At 51.6% G+C, this 16,460-nt stretch overlaps 6 protein-coding genes across 6 annotated transcripts; 3 read left to right on the top strand and 3 right to left on the bottom strand.

Moving 5' to 3' along the window:
• Window positions 1-2,318: 2,318 nt before the first annotated feature.
• On the bottom strand, window positions 2,319-4,109 carry PHACADRAFT_203897 (uncharacterized protein). Its single transcript, XM_007390133.1, has 6 exons — window positions 3,890-4,109; window positions 3,495-3,835; window positions 3,259-3,426; window positions 3,083-3,207; window positions 2,857-3,013; window positions 2,319-2,796 (listed from the first exon to the last, which is right to left on the bottom strand). Exons 1-6 carry the CDS (start codon window positions 4,000-4,002, stop codon window positions 2,477-2,479), a joined length of 1,224 nt encoding a protein of 407 aa, XP_007390195.1. The 5' UTR covers window positions 4,003-4,109; the 3' UTR covers window positions 2,319-2,476.
• Window positions 4,110-6,103: 1,994 nt separating this feature from the next.
• Window positions 6,104-8,192, top strand: PHACADRAFT_246860 (uncharacterized protein). The gene is made up of 13 exons (XM_007390132.1): window positions 6,104-6,128; window positions 6,189-6,219; window positions 6,272-6,331; window positions 6,379-6,633; window positions 6,691-6,717; window positions 6,772-6,858; window positions 6,915-7,008; window positions 7,065-7,197; window positions 7,253-7,454; window positions 7,519-7,679; window positions 7,730-7,782; window positions 7,837-7,869; window positions 7,928-8,192. The coding sequence occupies exons 1-13, from the start codon at window positions 6,121-6,123 to the stop codon at window positions 8,179-8,181; spliced, it is 1,398 nt and encodes a 465-aa protein (XP_007390194.1). The 5' UTR covers window positions 6,104-6,120; the 3' UTR covers window positions 8,182-8,192.
• Window positions 8,193-9,663: 1,471 nt separating this feature from the next.
• On the top strand, window positions 9,664-9,897 carry PHACADRAFT_110422 (uncharacterized protein; the record flags this gene model as incomplete). The annotated part of the gene is made up of 1 exon (XM_007390131.1): window positions 9,664-9,897. A coding segment is annotated over exon 1 (228 nt), but the record flags the coding sequence as incomplete, so codon positions are not given.
• Window positions 9,898-11,042: 1,145 nt separating this feature from the next.
• PHACADRAFT_246859 (uncharacterized protein) lies at window positions 11,043-12,499 on the bottom strand. Its single transcript, XM_007390130.1, has 5 exons — window positions 12,378-12,499; window positions 12,167-12,285; window positions 12,062-12,112; window positions 11,950-12,012; window positions 11,043-11,877 (listed from the first exon to the last, which is right to left on the bottom strand). Exons 1-5 carry the CDS (start codon window positions 12,418-12,420, stop codon window positions 11,170-11,172), a joined length of 984 nt encoding a protein of 327 aa, XP_007390192.1. The 5' UTR covers window positions 12,421-12,499; the 3' UTR covers window positions 11,043-11,169.
• A 61-nt stretch (window positions 12,500-12,560) lies between these two features.
• Window positions 12,561-13,335, bottom strand: PHACADRAFT_110419 (uncharacterized protein). Its single transcript, XM_007390129.1, has 3 exons — window positions 13,040-13,335; window positions 12,745-12,989; window positions 12,561-12,684 (listed from the first exon to the last, which is right to left on the bottom strand). The coding sequence occupies exons 1-2, from the start codon at window positions 13,287-13,289 to the stop codon at window positions 12,799-12,801; spliced, it is 441 nt and encodes a 146-aa protein (XP_007390191.1). The 5' UTR covers window positions 13,290-13,335; the 3' UTR covers window positions 12,561-12,684; window positions 12,745-12,798.
• A 162-nt stretch (window positions 13,336-13,497) lies between these two features.
• Window positions 13,498-16,459, top strand: PHACADRAFT_133484 (uncharacterized protein). Its single transcript, XM_007390128.1, has 4 exons — window positions 13,498-13,921; window positions 13,975-14,125; window positions 14,178-15,075; window positions 15,128-16,459. Exons 1-4 carry the CDS (start codon window positions 13,632-13,634, stop codon window positions 15,952-15,954), a joined length of 2,166 nt encoding a protein of 721 aa, XP_007390190.1. The 5' UTR covers window positions 13,498-13,631; the 3' UTR covers window positions 15,955-16,459.
• Window position 16,460: the final 1 nt, after the last annotated feature.

The following is a 16,460-nucleotide window of genomic DNA, read 5'->3' as shown; positions in this document are numbered from 1 at the left end:
TGAGATTTCCGGCGCTACCGAAGTGATGGAATGGGCCAGATTGGTAAGTGTGGCTTGATGATAGCTTGTTGGTGTCGGACTGCTTCCACAGCTCACGAGTATTACGGCTCTAGACCATTCATATTTAACCTTGTGCTTCTCATAGCCTGCTTTCTCTGCGCCAGCTGATTGGATGCCCAGAGAAGCTAGCACCTGTGTGCTTTTCCGCTGACAATGCCGGATGAGTCATTAACTCCTGACACGCCTACTAACATCATCTCTTCTCCTCGCGGCAGATACCAAAGATATGAAAGGCGATCACAGCTCGCTGATCTAGTCGAATGCCCTAGCTGAACCTTTACAACCATTGTCTCGGCGGATCGGTGAGCTAGCACAAAGGACGCACTGCCTCGAATCTACTGATAGTGTGTCTCTCCCGGAGCGGTCTTGCTGTGAGGAACCGCAGCTTCCCTCAGTGCTTTGTATTTACCTAAACAAGAGCTTGATAAACTGCGGTCTGTGCGCACAAATTTGATCTAGGTTGGCTAGCTAATGGTAATGCGCACCCCGGTTGCTGCGATAATGAGTGCAACCTCGGAGTCATTTAGATGCCTGAGCATGAGCTATCACGGCATATGCAACGGGTCAATTAGGTGCGGAAGTTATTTCTGGTGATCCTTGAAATTGCATACGTGCTGATGGTGCGTGGATGCTATTGCGTTTCTCCATACCGGGATCTTTCGATGTCTGCGAGTTGTCAATGTGGCGCAATATACTGCGGCAAATTACCTAGCTCATCCTGTTCATAGCTTTCGCAAATAGTTGGAGGCTCTTCTATTAGTACCATGTTTGAACTGAGGGCACGGTGAGTGCGCTGGGGGGTGGGGGGGGGAGGTCGTCTGCGGTGCTAGTGGAATCAAGCAGCACGCCCTTTTGCATCGGCGAAGCTTCGTCCCTGCGCTATCTGTGCGGCTGCTCAAGGTGACTCATCTGCTGTATTATTCTCATCTTTCAGTCTCCTTGTCTCACTCCAAGTGTTACATGAACAGTCGGCCGAATCTTGTGCCTATATTTGTCGATTTTGGTATCGAGAAGCTGAGCTCCAATTCAAGCCATGGGTGATTGGGATGTAACTTGGTAAGTACAACGGCTCCCATCCTCGCATTCAACACGCTGTAGCATAACAGGCCATTATCCAGGTATCCAGATTTCTCAACACGCCCTGGCTCGGCACCACTTACTTCTCAAATCGATGCGCCACCAATGGCTGTGTATATCGTCTCCCTCCGAGTCACAATGTGCTATTTGGCTAGGAGCCCTTCATGAAAGGTGCCGCACCACAGGATAAGGACGGTGAAACTTCAAACCACTGTTCCATATACTCACTTTGAGGTCTTCTGCAGCATCTGCTAGGCCGGGAAGGACATAAAGGCCCAGTTGGCGAACATGGCTTCGTCATTCCACCTTCTAAGCTCGCCTCGCAATTTTCTACGATGAGCCTATTTTTCAGACGAGGCATCAGGACTATTGCCATTCTTGCGGGTGTCCACGACTCTGCTACAGCCATGGACAGTGGACTCCTGACAGTAATATCAAGGCATATCGGCAAGTGGGCCCAAGCTAACCAGCAGGTCCTCAAGGACAATGATGTTGCCAGGCTCGTCCTCGTGTAAGTTCAATGAATATTACTCTTTCATGTATATGTCTTCACAGATGCTGATGCCACTGCAACGCTATCGACAGGAGTCCCGCCCACAAGAGTACCTCTTTCTGGGGCAAATCTCATTACACGGTCGAGGGGCACGGTGCCGATGGCTCTCTGAAGCTCCTCATGCACGTCAATAGCCAGAATGATACGGACGGAGAATGGCTGATACCAACTCCTGACGCCATCGCAAGGCAGTAAGTCGTGTTGCCGTTTATTAATTTTGATATGCGCATTAACCATATGGACACTCAAGTGCCACTCGTGCAAGAGATGGAGCATACAGCACCATGGAAGTACATTTGGGGTTTGAGATCTGACGTCGGCCATGATACTATTGAGAATATTGTGCTTTGAATTTTTCTGGTTCTACATGACTCTAATGGCTTGAACAATGTTTGTCAATAATATGAAGGTTTTTATACATGCAGTTCAAGTCCTATTTATTGGCGTGTGGCCGACTTGTCAGAGCTATCAAATTCGTGTCTCACTCTCCAACCTTCCACTCTTCGACGTTCGCGCCTTCGGGTTTGCCGCCACAGGCGATGCTTTACTCTCTGCGTTGTCTGCACCGGAGGCAGCAACTATCGCCCAGGGTATTCCGCTCGATGTGAAGGTTGGTAGCATCAGATAACAAGTGATCCATATCTGGCATGTAGCATACTCAATGCGACCACTCTAATGTAGGTGTACAATGTCGGGCATGTTGCCGAAACAATAGAGAGAAACAGGCATCGTCGTAGGGCCCTAGTATCGTACATTCTCCTCGGCATTTGAGTTCACTCCCATGCTCTAGATATCTCCTTTGCCGCTCGAGTCGGCCACCGCCGCTTCTGCCGCCACACGTTCTTGCACCGCTTTCACCATATCGTGATAATACTGGGTGAAGGTGGAGAATAGCCAAGGGTGTTTGACGAGATCGATTGCCGACCAACGCTTCTCTGGATCGAGACAGAGCATCTGAGAGAGGAAATGTATGAATTTCCCAAGCTCTAGCTCGTCAATCTCAGGCAAAGGCGGCCTGTAGCCAGGTGCTTCAAATAAATTATAGGCAATTAGCGGACCAAACATTAATGATGAACCGATCCGCTCTGGTGCAATCTTCATGGAACCTGTACAATCGCAGTGGCGCGATTAGGTGATATACACGCTCGCACAAGTGAGCAACGAACCGTCGTCATTAAACCACCCACTTGCCCAACGTCCCTTCTGAACTAGTTCTGGAGGGAAGTTACCAAGAACTTGAACCATATGCGCAAGAATCTGCTGTGGATTGCCAGTGACGGTATCGTGCGCAAAGAGAACGCTACAGGTTGCCCATTCGTGTATCTGCGCAACAACGAAGAGGATGCGCGATGATAAGTCGCTTCATCACGGCTTATACAGGCGGATACGTACGAGACAACCTAAGCTCCATATGTCGGCTGGAGGACCCCACTGAGCTCCTAGAATCACTTCTGGAGCACGCAGGTGATGAGGTTGGACCACGAAGTCGTGTTTGTCTCGATTTGTCATCAAATGTGCTGAGGTAGCATGAGGGCTCGTCTCTTAAACATTAAGAGAATGGGATATACCAGTTTCCAAGTCCGCTAATGACACGGCTAAATCCCTCACGTCTCCCACAGGAAACGACACAGGCCCGACTGGGTCGGCTTTCGGATCCAAGTTTTTCAGAAAACTCGCGATAGCAGCCGGTCCATTTCTTTCCGTAGGTTGGATAAGTATGTTATCCGGGTGGATGTCTGTGGCGTGGCAGTGAACGGGTGGCGCCTATGTCATATTGACAGCATCGTTGAAGGTAATCACCCACCAGTGTGAATGACGCCCTTGACATTGTGTAGGTAGTCGAGCGCAAACAGTAGAAAAATGCAGATACGCTTGACGACGTCCCAGGGCAAAGACGCGGAGCCGTCGTGGCACATCGTAGTGATAGACTGGCCTAGCAAAGGTGTTACGAGGCAGTGGAACTCTGGTTTTCCGGGAGCAGATTCTAGCGCGAAAGAGTCCAGAAGAATCGGCAGGCTTGTCCGTCCAGGATGAGCTTCCTCGTCCTCGTTGGTAGGGACTATGGCCTTCGCCACATCTGCACATCCGCAAGTTGGAACAGGCTTATCGGGCGACTGTACCTTCAATGCAACGTAATCATTCAGTCTGCAGCAGATAAATAATCAAGAAGATGTCTTGTGAGGGATCAATAGCACTTACTGGGCATCTCGAGCCATCCAAATCGTCGAAAACCGCTGCCGAGCAATACAATGCAGGATTTCGTAACGGTCACGAAGTGTGCTGCCAACAGCAATAGACAGGTCGTTGGTCATCGTCTGTGGTGGTGAGTTTGAATGGTGACGAAGATGCGTGTCCCGGCTTGTCCACGCTCTATTGATGAGTCCGTTCCTCACGACTTGGCTACTGTGCGCCTATTCAATGACGATACGCGTAAGTCACAGTCTTCACAAGTGACAAAGCTTGGACTGACCGAGCGAAATAATCTAGGGAGGTTACGGGGCAATAGCAAGAGCATGTATGAGACGTTTCGATGGTGTTGTATTCGGTTTTCTCCAACCCTCCCGCGTTCAACACGGTTGCTAGTCGGCACGTGATGGAGCTTTAGTTTCAGCAACTGTTAGACGCCACATCTATCTATATACTAAATCTAATATACTAAAACACCTCGGACGTCAAAGCCCCGAGACAAAGACACACTCTCATTGGCCAGTGATCCCTCTCGCGAGGCGCCTCTCACGGGGCGCCCAGCCAACCGAAGGTTGGCGGCGGGCGGCGCGGCGCGTTCCTCTCATTTCTCACTCGATTTCTCTTCTAAACTCTCTTCTCAATTCTCTCCGCCCGTGCATAGCACGGGTCACCCTCTCGTAAATCAAACTCAATCACATTGCAGGTGCTTCAAATATTATGTACCTCAGTTGCGAGGAAGAATCGCTTCGCACTGCCCGCAATATTTATCTTGGTCATCACCAGAATTTCACAAAAAGTGGCGGTGCCACATCCTGCATTTCCTGCACACATCGGCCTACTGACTTGCCCAAAGGAGCTCCAGTATTTACAGAGGCACAGAGGAATCCGTTAGTATCTATGTGAGAACGTCGTGATTAAAGCCCACATCGCACCATATCCTGCTGGAGGTACATCGCTCGGTGGGCAACTTCGTGCCATGGGTCGTGACCATATGCTAACCACAAGCGCAATATCTTGTACACATGTAAGTACCCAAGTCGTGGACTCGCAGCGGCTCTCATATCTTCTATCTCCGAGATGAAAGACCATGGTCATATTTGCACATGACAACGCTCGCACATTATCACCACCGCACATAAACCCGCCGTAAGACACCATTTTTGCTAGCACACATCACGCTCCATGAGTCTCGCTGTCTTCACGTCCTATGACGTTGGTTACTGCCCTCAGTTCTGTCAAGGGCAGTTGCGGACGCCTCACCTCACGGCATTCTGCGGTTAAGCACCCCGACCTTTATTTGTCATTCCCTCAAGGTATGCTTCGTAACCAGACATTATATGCGTTCATTGATACTTCGGCCTGAGTACTAGCTCTTCCCGCTCCGAAGAGCGGCCACTGGCAGCAAATCCTCAACGTGCTTCAACTTTTTGCTAATATCAGGAAAGATTCGGCGAGTCTAGGTGTGCACCCGGGTGCTGCATTGCTCGTCCGGTTGCATCGTTTGAACCTACTAGTAGAGCATGCCATACGCACTACATGATATTCGTCTGGCGTCACTCAGGTCTGACGGGGTCTCACTCCAGTCCAGCAGGCTATGAAATGAGCGGTACCTATACAACGGCTCCTTGAAAGATTCAATATCTTTTCGTCCCTTTGGCTTCCTCTGTACAGTAGGATTTGAGCGGACTCGATCAACCCGTTATAGCACCTTATCAGCGCGAAGTAACTACTAGTGCACACATAGGCGCCGTTCCTGTCTTCTCTCTGACTTATCTTTGCCTTTTATTCGCGTAGAAAGCAGCTAAAACTGTCCCCACTATTTAGGAGCTGATGCGCGACTATAGGCGGCGCGCCGACTATGAGTCGCGTCCGTCACAAACGCGCCCCATTCCCGTCACGTTTCACGTGAGCCGCTGGCTGGCTGCTCCTCAACACGAGGCTGCACGAGACTAATTCGGTGATCTACAGCGTTTTCCATTGATGGCGACTGACTTGACTTTGTTTTTAATCACTTCCTGCTTATCCCTTCCCTCGTTTCATTGTTCAAGTCCGTGTGTCTCAATTGCAGGATGTCGTCAAGCAAGGCCAGCGACCCGGCGCGCGCGACCGCGCTGAAAGACGAGGGCAATAAGCTCTACTTAGCGAAAGATTACCGTGCAGCGCACGCAAAGTACTCAGAAGCGATTGAAGTTGACGCGGGGAACGCCATTCTTTGGGCGAACCGGGCGGCGTGCGCGTTGGCGATGAACAAGTGCGTGCTGAAATGCGCGACATGTTGTCACTGAGACTGACGCAGCAAATACTTGCTTAGGCTCCTCGACGCCGAGAGCGACTGTGAGAAGGTAATATTCGAGTTTTACAGTTACAAATGCCGGGTCTGAAAGTTCCGTCAAGGCTACGCAGCTAAACTCTAAGTATGCGAAAGCATGGGCAAGATTAGGCGCAATCCGGAAGGTATGTTTCGTAGTTTTCCGCCGCATGTCTTCCTTAAGGGGTATTAGAATTTAGGCCAGTGGGAACCAAGTCTTGACGCGTACAATCAAGCTCTCGAGCTGCTGCCGGACAGCAACCTCTCGCAAGCAGACAAGAATATACAGCGCGAATGCGAGCTCGATATCGATTACGTCAAAAGCAAGATGAAACAGAAGACGACCCCCAGTCCCATTCTATCGGCTGATCATGATTTGCCTTGGGACAGAGTGCTGAATTTGGAGGAGGTCGTTCGCGAAAGAGGGAGGAGTGGGACATATAGTAGTGTGAGTTCCTGCCCGTTAACACGTCTTCAACTTGCTCAGGGTACTCTATATTTGAAGAGGTGGGTTTTGCTCGAAGCTGCTATGGTAAGACTTGCCGTGATATCTGCGAATGGTACTCAACACGTGACCTCGTCCCAGGACTATAACGATGGCATGCGGGCCATGAGAATGATCCAAAAGATCGTAACACCGAGCGGCAGGCCAGGTTATTCGGGGCAATTGGGCGTACGCCTCTCATGAAGTACCATTCAGATACCATTGGCTGATCAAGCTTGTGCTAGGCGATCAGATACCTGGTGAAAGCCCTTATTACTGATCACCGTGCCTTCCGAATTGAGGATCCAAATGGTTACCCCCGGCTGTGCAACCTTCAAGGTACGAGATACTGCTCGCTTTTGAAGCTATGCCAAGCGTTGACGTTGTATGTGCAGCCGACTTTGAGGCGCAGCATGACAAAGCTATCGTCAGAGCAGGCGGCGCAGAGAACATTATGACTGAGGTGCTCAAAATGAAAGAGACAGAGAGTTGGGACGTGTTACGTCCAGCAATAAATACTACCATCCGGTTCGTCTTGTTACCAAATACCATACTTGATTCGCTGACACTGTACGGACGGCAGTGTGTTCATCTTCCGCGCTTTCAACGAAGGCAGTGTCGAACGCGAATACGCGTCTGCATTAGAAACATACAGGATGGTTATTGAGCTCATCCAACGGTGTCAAGAACTCTGGAAAGACGTTTCGCGAGAAGAGCGAGGAGAGGTATTCGATGCCGAATTTTTGCGTGGTGTCAAGTGTTTGAAGCTTGATTGTTACCTTATGGTGCGGTATTCTCTTGTTCTTCGCCCTTCTGGGGACCTGCTTCGTCTCATGGGTTCATCAATAGGCGCATGATTCGGAGCGCTTTCCCCTGGAGGGGCTCTACAAGGACGCACAGGATCTGCTTCACGAACTAGACGCCCTTAAAGACGACGAGAAATTCTCTCCGGAAAAAGACCCCGCGTCATATCTGGCATTCTACGCGTACCCGCGCAGCCAAGCCCTCACGTACGTTCCGTTATATTACATTCGTTTAAGTCGAAGCTAAATCTTCGTAGTACGCTCGGCTTGTGCTATCGCAAGAAAGCAGAGGCGCTGCCCACGAGCTCCGGTGAGGTGTCAAGTCTCTACCGCAAAGCCGCAGACCACTATAAGCAGGGCGCAGAGACATATCCTGAGGACGACGAACTGCACTGCTGTGCGTTTCTTTCCCTTTTCCTGCCCCACTATCTCCCATATTGACATCGCGACCACAGTTTATCTTGCTTTTGCCTTTGACGCCCTGGTCAAGTCTGGAAGCGCACGCCTCACAGAGGTGCTCGACATAGCACAGAAGATCAAGAACACACTTCCGAAGATGAAAGTTCTCTGGGAAAAGAGTGCGATGTCTAGCATGAGGGATGTGACGATCACGCAGACGCTTATCGCTGAGGAGCAACTTCTAACGATGCAGCGGAGCGGAAGGCTGAAGCCTACTGACACGGTGTCGAGGGAGTTTTTTAGGAGGTAACGCGATAGAAAATGTAATGTGCTAATGCTTCATTTTCTTGGAATATTCATCGAGGGAATGCACTTGTACCAATTGAACACCGTGTGGCTTAGACTGGCAAATCTTCAGCTATCTACGGGCCCTTCGCGTGGCAGTCACGTTTCTTCGGGCGCCATACGGAAGATCCAAGCATGTCCAACCATATCCGGGCGAACAATGCGTGAGGTGAGCTCTCTTCTTCCCAAGCTTTGACTGTGAGGTTCATGGCTGAGTCGACGTCCACAGACTCCCCATCTGCCGCTGCAGCGGCTGCTCAACTGAAGGAAGAGGGCAATAAACTGTTTGCTGCGAAAGATTATGATGCAGCTTACAAGAAGTACTCCGAGGCTATGGAAGTAGACAACCGGAACGCTGTTATTTTCGCGAATCGCGGGGCGTGCTCTTTCGCGATGAAGAAGTAAGTGATACGCCTTAGGGAGTGTTGAAAGTCTCATCACTGCTGCAGATATGCGGATGCTGCTCGTGATTGCGATGCGGTACGTTAGATACGATGTACGCCAAGCATGTTAGCTGACATTGTCTAATAACGCAGGCTACGCGTCTCGATCCTAACTATACTAAGGCGTGGGTGCGCCTCGGCGCTTCACTCAAAGTAAGCTGTCGCCGACTGCGTCTCATCCTTCATCCTCACCCAGCCTTAGCATGTTGGACATTGCGAATTGAGTATCACTGCCTACGAAAATGCACTCAAGTCCCTTCCGTCCAATGACGCCTCGCTCACAGATGCACAGCGAGGAATCAAACGTCAATGCTTGAACGAACTCAAGGAGGCCAGAAAAAAGTTATCAGCTAGGCCTCATATCGGTGTGTCCTTGCCTGACACAAAGGGTGAGGCCCCCTGGAAGAGGGCTTGGAACATGCGTGACGAGCTCATGGAAAAGGGACCCGAACATTTCAAGAGTAGCGTGAGTCGCATTTGCGTAGAGAACGGAGAAGAGTAGGTCTGATTGTAGACGCGATGTCCAGGGCTGGATCTTGCTGAAAGCGTACGAGGAATTCAAGAAGGGTATGGACATCATCAAGCTTGTCCGCTCGGTGCCGACAGCCGACGGAGAAAGAATTGTAGGATCAAACAATGTAAGCGTCCCCTCTTTATGTCTCGATAGGCCTCATATTCTGATTGATGTGGGGTATATCACATGTGACGAACGGCATCCTGCGCGATCGTCGCGTGTTCCATGTCGACGATGCTGAAAATTGGGATACGAACTGGCACTTACAAGGTTTTTTCGACTTATCGTCGACTGCTAACTTATTCTCATCTTGAAGCCCTTCAGCCCAACTAGAGCTTACGCGATACGATGCAGAGCACTTGGTCGCCAGTGGGGCGCAGTACTTGATGGCCGAAGCTCTCAAGATAAAGGCAAAGAAGGGATGGGATGTTCTGCGTCCGATGTTGAGCACAGTCGTCCGGTATGCTGCCGCTTATATACATCAGTTCTTGCTCATGCGACAATGCAGGTGCTGGATCTTGGAAGGCTTTCATGAGAGTGGACCAACTTTGAATCCCGTCGTTGCCGTCAAGTACTTTGACTCCGTCATCGAGGTGCTCGAATGGGGCCGCAGGACCTGGAAAGACGTGCCTAAGGCGGTCCGTGGAGACATATTCGAGGACACATTCTTCGTTGGAGTGAAGTCTTTGAGACTCGATGCCTGTATTGCCGTGAGTGATCCTGTCTACATATCACTGCGGCTGCGTTGAGCACACGTTGGTCCCGTCCAGAGGTACGAGGTGGCGAAAGGCACTCCCGAGAGCGCTGCGCTATTGGAAGGTTTGCGTCCAGCTGCCGTAGCGCTAGCGAATGCCGCTGCCAACGCAGCTGAGCCGGACATGGCAGATCCCGGATACTGGTTGTCATTTTATGTCTATCCGAAAGCGCAAGCTCGAGCGTGCGTATAGTTTACTTGCCTATACAGATCAGTCTCCTGATAGTGCTGCCGTGGGACAGAGTGCTCGCCGCTTATCATGTTAATAAGATTGACCAGGCTCCAGACGAGAGCACGCGTCAGATGCGTTATTCCAAGGCTGCTCAGGGCTACGAGCAAGCAGCGGAAGAATACGCTATCGACGATGAATACTACATTCGTGCGTGCAGCCTGTGCTGCTTACGTCCTTTGTATATATCTGATTCATACTTCGGGCTTGTTGTCCAGATCATCTCGCACTCGCCTTCAAGTTCCTTCTACTGAGCCACGCCCCGGTGCGTTCTGTCCTTGACGTCCTTGAGCGCATCGAGGAGCAGCTGCCGGCGACGATGGAGATTTGGGAGTTCTCTCCCCGGAGGGACTGGATGGACGAGAACTTGCCGCAGATTCACGCAGTTGGGAAGAAGCTCAGGGACAAACTCGCAAAAGGCGAATTGCAGATGGAAAGCCGTGTCTCAGACAGCATGATCAAGTAGAACGCATCTGTTGCTACGTACATGGCTGAAAGTTTAGATGTCGATTCGGTTGTGCACAAAGGGTAGCTTGGTACTCGTCCTAGCGGCACGTCCACGTCCGAGAAGCATGTACTGCACAGAGACTTCACGAGAGAATCCAAGTTCTCATGATGTCATTAATCACTCGCGTCACCCGAAAGGCTTCAAAAGCACAGAGCCTACTCTCGAGACCGCTCACACGACTTTGTCTCTGTCTCCACCGTCATGATCATTGCTACCGCCGTTCTGACGGTACGCGGATCTGTCTGGCGACAGACAGGGCGGAAACCCCCCTGGCCTTCCTCCTGTGCTTCGACGCCGCGGGGGCTATAAATCGTGTGAGATTGCATGGAGACCACTTGTCAACCATCTCAATTATTCTCAGACACTCAGAGGGTCTAGACGGCTTCCTACATGACTTTACACTGTTCTCCCGCCTTTACACACTACGAAACGATATACTGTACCTAGAGTAAAAGTCCATGGTTTGAACTAAAATTGTCCTAATATACCCCAGAACGCACGACGACTATGGGTCTCGTCCATTTAGCCGACTCCAATAGCCCTGCACACGACTCGCACACGAACGAATTGACCTAAACGACATTGCGCTGCGTATACTGCTCTGCGACCGTACCGAACGTATGCTCCGTGTGTCGGCCGCACCCGCAGACCGGCATGCGTTGTCGTTCCGACGCAGTGGCTTCTCCCACAGTGGGAACGGGCCCGAGATGGGTGGCCGCTCAGGCACAAGGGACTCCATCTTCTTGCCCTTACCCACAGTCGCCAGCCAGCCAAAGAACCCGAACACCCGGCTCTTTGTAAGAGCAGTAGAGCTCGGACTCGGTACATTAGGCGAGGCGTCTTCGTCTTCGTCCTCGAAGTGTATCGTCGGCATGTCAAGGAACTTGACCGACGGTGGTGCGCGAGCTCGCTTAGTTCGCATAGATGAACCGGTCGAAAGAATAGAGCGGGCAGGTGCGGGTCGTGAGACTGTAGAGGATATCGATGTTGAACGGTGCCGAGTGTGAGTCAGGATTTCCGTGGCGACCGCGTCGGAAGGCTCTGGTGATGAGTTCGAAGGTGTTCGCTGCATGGGGCCTGGCCACGAGCCGTCGTCGTTGTCTTCGAAGTCCGTGGTGCTCGTTGTTGATGAGGCAGTGGTGGAAGAGATCTCTGGTACATCCAGCAAGAAGCATTGAGATCCGAATGGGTCGCCGCGGGTTGTTGACGAGGCCTGGGGCGGACAAAGGAAGAGAATTTTGAATGAACAATGTTCGGCTATAGCACGGAGATGTTCGGGACATACCCAATCGGAGGACGATATGACCAAGTCAGCGAGGGGTATATCAAGGATCGGTAAACCAACATTCTGTTCCTGCTTTAGAAATGCTAAACGAATGAGGCCTTCGAGGACTGACCTCATCATCCTGCGAGTAGGTACACAATGTGGAAACAGTGGCAGACGACTGCTAAGATACGGTGAGCAGACGAAGATAAGTTCATAATAGATAGCAGTAACAGACCTTCGCCCCTCTGCCCGATCGTATCCACTCAGCCATATCTTTATCCCCCGCGCAAGCCGCCGAGTAGTGACTTGTTCCCTGCATCGTCCGACGGTGAGCGCTCGATTGAGGACGTCTGCCTGTGCAGGAAAGTGCGGTTCACGGGGAGAGCGAACGGTGAAAGTCCAGCTGTCAACTTTTCAAACGCTGACACCGGAAGTGTGGAACGCACGTTCTGAGCGACGAGCTGAGGGAGAGGACAAAGATGAGTGCATGGGTGCATAATGAGCTGTCACTTAAACAGAGCGTGTATAACGCGTGTTTCAGGGCGACCACGAGGCGGTCGGTTACGAGAGCGCTATCCGGGAATGCAGGGACTCTGGGAATCAATAGCAGCCGTGCACCGAGTAAAGACCGTCTTGCTGCACTTAGTACGGTCTTATGTTACAGAAATACGGGAGGAATAACGGAAGCGCATGGGCGAGCGAAGTGAACACTTTGATAGCGAACGTGAGAGATGCACTGAATGAGATATTATGCTTGCGACACGCGAGCATTTTGTGAGACAGGCTCATGTAGTCGTAGACAGTCACACGTACCACAGGTAAATTACAGTACATCCAGGGTATGCAACGCTCAGCGACAACTCCAGCTCAGATCTTGAAGGGCTCCTCCACATGAAGACCAGACCAGATACCCCTCGCCGCTTCGGTTGTACTTTCAATGGTTCTCCTCTTGAGAGGCTTAATTTTTGCACCAGAGCTGTCTAGCAAAAGCTGGGCTTTTTGTGCCACACCAGTGACCTCAAAGCCGTTCAACGGAATGACTTTCTCGCGATCATTCACTGTATATGCGCTGTCAGCATCGGAGGAGATCACAAGTAGTGTAACACACAGTAGAAGCCTCGAATAATGGGTTCCTTGTGAGTCCTCTGTCTTACAACAATCTCGACATGAGGGTTTGCGCGTGCGAGGTTCTCCAAGTGGTTCCGGATGAACGTCCGAGTATTAGCGGACGATGGCCATTTGTCGCAGTATTCGAACACAAGCTTGCGAATTTGAGGGATGAACGCTAAATGTCCGTTCGCTGGCCGCGATGTAAGCTGTGCTCGTAACAAGGGACGCAGCGTAGTGGCTGGAGGCATAGTGAACGGAGCGGAGAGACCCAACGCAGGAATCAGTTCCCTTAAAGCAGTGGTTTGATGAGCGAGTAAGAACGGGAAGTAGCCCAAATAAGCACTAGCTCGGAAGTAGCTTTAAAACACAACTGATAAAAAGTAAGAAAGATAACATTCGGAGCCTGAATGAGTAAGTAGACAGTAAGACTGGCGAGAACGCCCAACCTTTCCCTCACGCTCCCTCCACGGCTCGGATTTTTCGAGTAATTCCAGTCGCGAACGCGTTGGGCACTTACATTTGCCGCCAAAGACGCGTCCAGCGTGTAGACACTCTTCAAAACAGCGAACACTCGGCTCGAAGATAAAATCATGGCCCGAGCAACTCGCTCTACAGCAAACCAGGAAAAGGAGAAGCCAGCTGAAACCCCCCAATCTGGTCGCAAGTCCGCAAACAAGAAGCGGAAACGTTCCTCTGCTGCAAACGAGTCCGACCTTCCTGCAGCAAAGGCTGTGCGGACGGATGAGGACATTAAGGAAGAAGACACGCAGGATGGCCAGGAACTGCAAACAGAGGAGGTAGTAGAGCTTGAGTTGCCCAGTAGTGGGGACGTCCCCATCCAAGATGAAGATGCGGAGAAGATTTTAGAGGTCCTCGAAATGTGCGTCCTTCCACTTCGCGCACTGCCGACAACTAATATCCTCTCTTTCGCAGTGTGGACACGCAAGGATTGCTGGACCGAATATTCCCATTGCCAACTGAGCACAGCTCAGGCTCAGGTGCAGGCTCCTCAGCTGGTACCCAGTCTTACTCGTTTCGTGCTTTGCTCAAATCACCTCGCAAGTTTCCGTTGAAGATCTTACGTGTGAGTAGGTCATCGTGTGCCCCTTGTGCTCACTCTCAGTCTGGTGCTGCAGACTGCGGTGCATCACCTCTTCCCTATATCCTCGCATCCCCGATCTCGACCTTCTGCACCTGCCGCTGAGCAGCTGAAATTCTGCAACCTCGCTCTGTCGCTTCTCAGCCAGGCATCCCACCACTCTGCTCCTGTTCCCCTCAACGCCGAGAGCCTTTTGACCGGCCACTCGGGAAAGGACGACGGTCATGACGACGAATCAAAGTCCCAAGGTCGGTGGAAGTATGCCCTTGTTCAGCGACTTCCCACTGGCGACTGGTGGTCTTCTGCTAACTCCCCCTACCCCTCTCTTTCCCTTGAGGGCAAGGACATCAAGAGTCTAGGCACGGGCTATGCCGAACTTGTTTCCATCTTCCCGTCTGCGCCAGTGGCAGAGGGTCACCAGCCAACGTTAGGTAGTTATATAAAGAAGCGGCCTCCAGTACACGACGCCGTGCAAGAGCCAAGACGACTGTCTTGTGGAAAGTTCCTCGATTATGGGCCTAACACAAGTTTTGCTCCAAGTTTTGACGGAGAAGGTGTCGAGGTCGGACAGTCTACTCTTAGTGAGGTTGTATACTTCCGACAGCGAGACAAGGACCAGATTCGCATGCAGCGTAAGCAGCTCAAACAGCGGCAAGACGCTACGATGGAAGACATATCCGAGGTTGTCGAGGTCGAGAAGCCGTTAGAAGACAAGCCGGCGAATCCCGACTCGTCGCTGGAAGGCCTTCTTTCGTCTGAAGAGGTGGTGTCAATCAAGCAAGCACTAGGTTCCTTGGAACTTGAGAAAGCTATCGAGGAATTACTCCAGCGCAACGCTCGTGCTCTTGTCAGGCTGGAGCTGCTGCAAGCGGAACGTCTGCTCAACGAGGGCGGGTCGAAGCCGGTTGAGATTGGCTCAGAGGAATGGAATGCAGGTAAATGTTCCACCTCTTACGAGACCTAGTGTAATTCTCACTGCTATGATAGCCCAGGGTATCCTAGATTCTCTGACTATGCTTGCTTCCCTCCGACCAAGGCCATCTTCCGGTGCCAAATACGCTCCTCTCGTCCCGACTGTTTCTGTACTGCGAAGCCTACATCGTACGTTGCCCATAGGGACATCGAAGGGCTGGTTTGGTAGTTTGCCGGAGGGTCGCACAGTCGCGCTTCGAGACGACACTACTTTGCGCGTTCGTTCAGGAGCAACAGCTCCTACTCCTGCGCCCGCTCCACCAACACCCGCGCCCGCCACTCCAGCCACCCAGAAGACCACTGCTGCGCCGTACAATTTCGCCTACCCAGCCTATGCTGCCGCTGGCTCACAATACCGAGGTGGCTACGGGAGCTACCCACCGGCCCAAAATAACTATTACCCGAATTACCAAGCTGGGACGCCTGTTTCCGCAACGACGCACTATCCCAACCAGCAGTTCCCAGCCACAGGCACGCAGGCATATCCGTACTCATCGTGGTACAACTACCAACCGCCCCAAGGCAGCACGACACCATCTGGGCAGGCGACCCCTGCTACACCGACCGCAACCGTCCCCTCATCGTATGCGAGCTTCTTCGCAAACACGCAGCAGCCTCAACCTCAGCGTGCAGTTGCTAATACAGTGCTCACGGGAAAACCGTACCAGGCAAGCGGATGGTCTACTGGTTCTGGAACCGCGTATGTCGCGCCTCTTCCGTCCCATCTGCGCACCGCAATTCCTGCGGCAAGTTCACCAGGGACGCCGCAGCCGGCTTCCGCGACGAGTACATATTCTGGGTATTACGCGGGATACCAGCCCTCTCAGCCAGCTGCACGTTGAGCAAACCTGTCTGATACGAGATTGTCCAGTACACTTCCTATCATAGTAATATGTTGATACTAGCCGTGTATAATGGCATTTTGTGTTTGAAATGTCGTTTAGAGTAGATGTTGGTACCGAAGCTACTAGTGCTACTTGCGCTTCCAGTGTTGCACCCATCTCGGACCTAGAAAGTAGGCAAGGTTTATACCGTATGTCGTTAAAACGCAATGAAACATCGAGTTTACATCTAGCGTCATCACAACTAGATGAAATGTTCTATGACGAATGCCAGAAGAACTATCGAGTTTTGAGGTGCAGCAGTTATTATACGCGCGCTTATGCGAGCTGGAAGTGCTGGCAGGTTGATTATGAGCTGTGCTTCGCCTTCTCTTGCTCCCAGCGTGCCTTCATGATCGCGAGGCCTTGATTGCGCGACTGCATCATTGGTGGAAGCATTTGTAGGCGAGCAGCCTCCCAGTGTGCGGGCGCATCATTACGGATGACCTATGAAGGATCCAGATCAG

The sequence above is a fragment of the Phanerochaete carnosa genome (assembly GCF_000300595.1).
Source record: "Phanerochaete carnosa HHB-10118-sp unplaced genomic scaffold PHACAscaffold_1, whole genome shotgun sequence".
Taxonomy (NCBI): domain Eukaryota; kingdom Fungi; phylum Basidiomycota; class Agaricomycetes; order Polyporales; family Phanerochaetaceae; genus Phanerochaete; species Phanerochaete carnosa.
This window is presented reverse-complemented; position numbering and strand designations above follow the sequence as displayed.

Coding starts and splice junctions, on each gene's coding strand:
- PHACADRAFT_203897 (XM_007390133.1), bottom strand. CDS start 4,002: ATGACCAACGACCTGTCTATTGCTGTTGGCAGCACACTTCGTGACCGT. Junction 3,208..3,258: donor ATTAGCGGACTTGGAAACTG/GTATATCCCATT, acceptor ATGCTACCTCAG/CACATTTGATGACAAATCGA. Junction 2,797..2,856: donor TGGGTGGTTTAATGACGACG/GTTCGTTGCTCA, acceptor GCGATTGTACAG/GTTCCATGAAGATTGCACCA.
- PHACADRAFT_246860 (XM_007390132.1), top strand. Junction 6,332..6,378: donor GATTAGGCGCAATCCGGAAG/GTATGTTTCGTA, acceptor AAGGGGTATTAG/AATTTAGGCCAGTGGGAACC. Junction 7,680..7,729: donor CCGCGCAGCCAAGCCCTCAC/GTACGTTCCGTT, acceptor AAATCTTCGTAG/TACGCTCGGCTTGTGCTATC.
- PHACADRAFT_246859 (XM_007390130.1), bottom strand. CDS start 12,420: ATGCACTCATCTTTGTCCTCTCCCTCAGCTCGTCGCTCAGAAC. Junction 12,286..12,377: donor CTCAGCTCGTCGCTCAGAAC/GTGCGTTCCACA, acceptor TTTCCTGCACAG/GCAGACGTCCTCAATCGAGC. Junction 11,878..11,949: donor TCATATCGTCCTCCGATTGG/GTATGTCCCGAA, acceptor TGTCCGCCCCAG/GCCTCGTCAACAACCCGCGG.
- PHACADRAFT_110419 (XM_007390129.1), bottom strand. CDS start 13,289: ATGCCTCCAGCCACTACGCTGCGTCCCTTGTTACGAGCACAGCTTACA. Junction 12,990..13,039: donor CATTATTCGAGGCTTCTACT/GTGTGTTACACT, acceptor GCGCATATACAG/TGAATGATCGCGAGAAAGTC.
- PHACADRAFT_133484 (XM_007390128.1), top strand. CDS start 13,632: ATGGCCCGAGCAACTCGCTCTACAGCAAACCAGGAAAAGGAGAAGCCA. Junction 14,126..14,177: donor TTCCGTTGAAGATCTTACGT/GTGAGTAGGTCA, acceptor CTGGTGCTGCAG/ACTGCGGTGCATCACCTCTT. Junction 15,076..15,127: donor CTCAGAGGAATGGAATGCAG/GTAAATGTTCCA, acceptor CTGCTATGATAG/CCCAGGGTATCCTAGATTCT.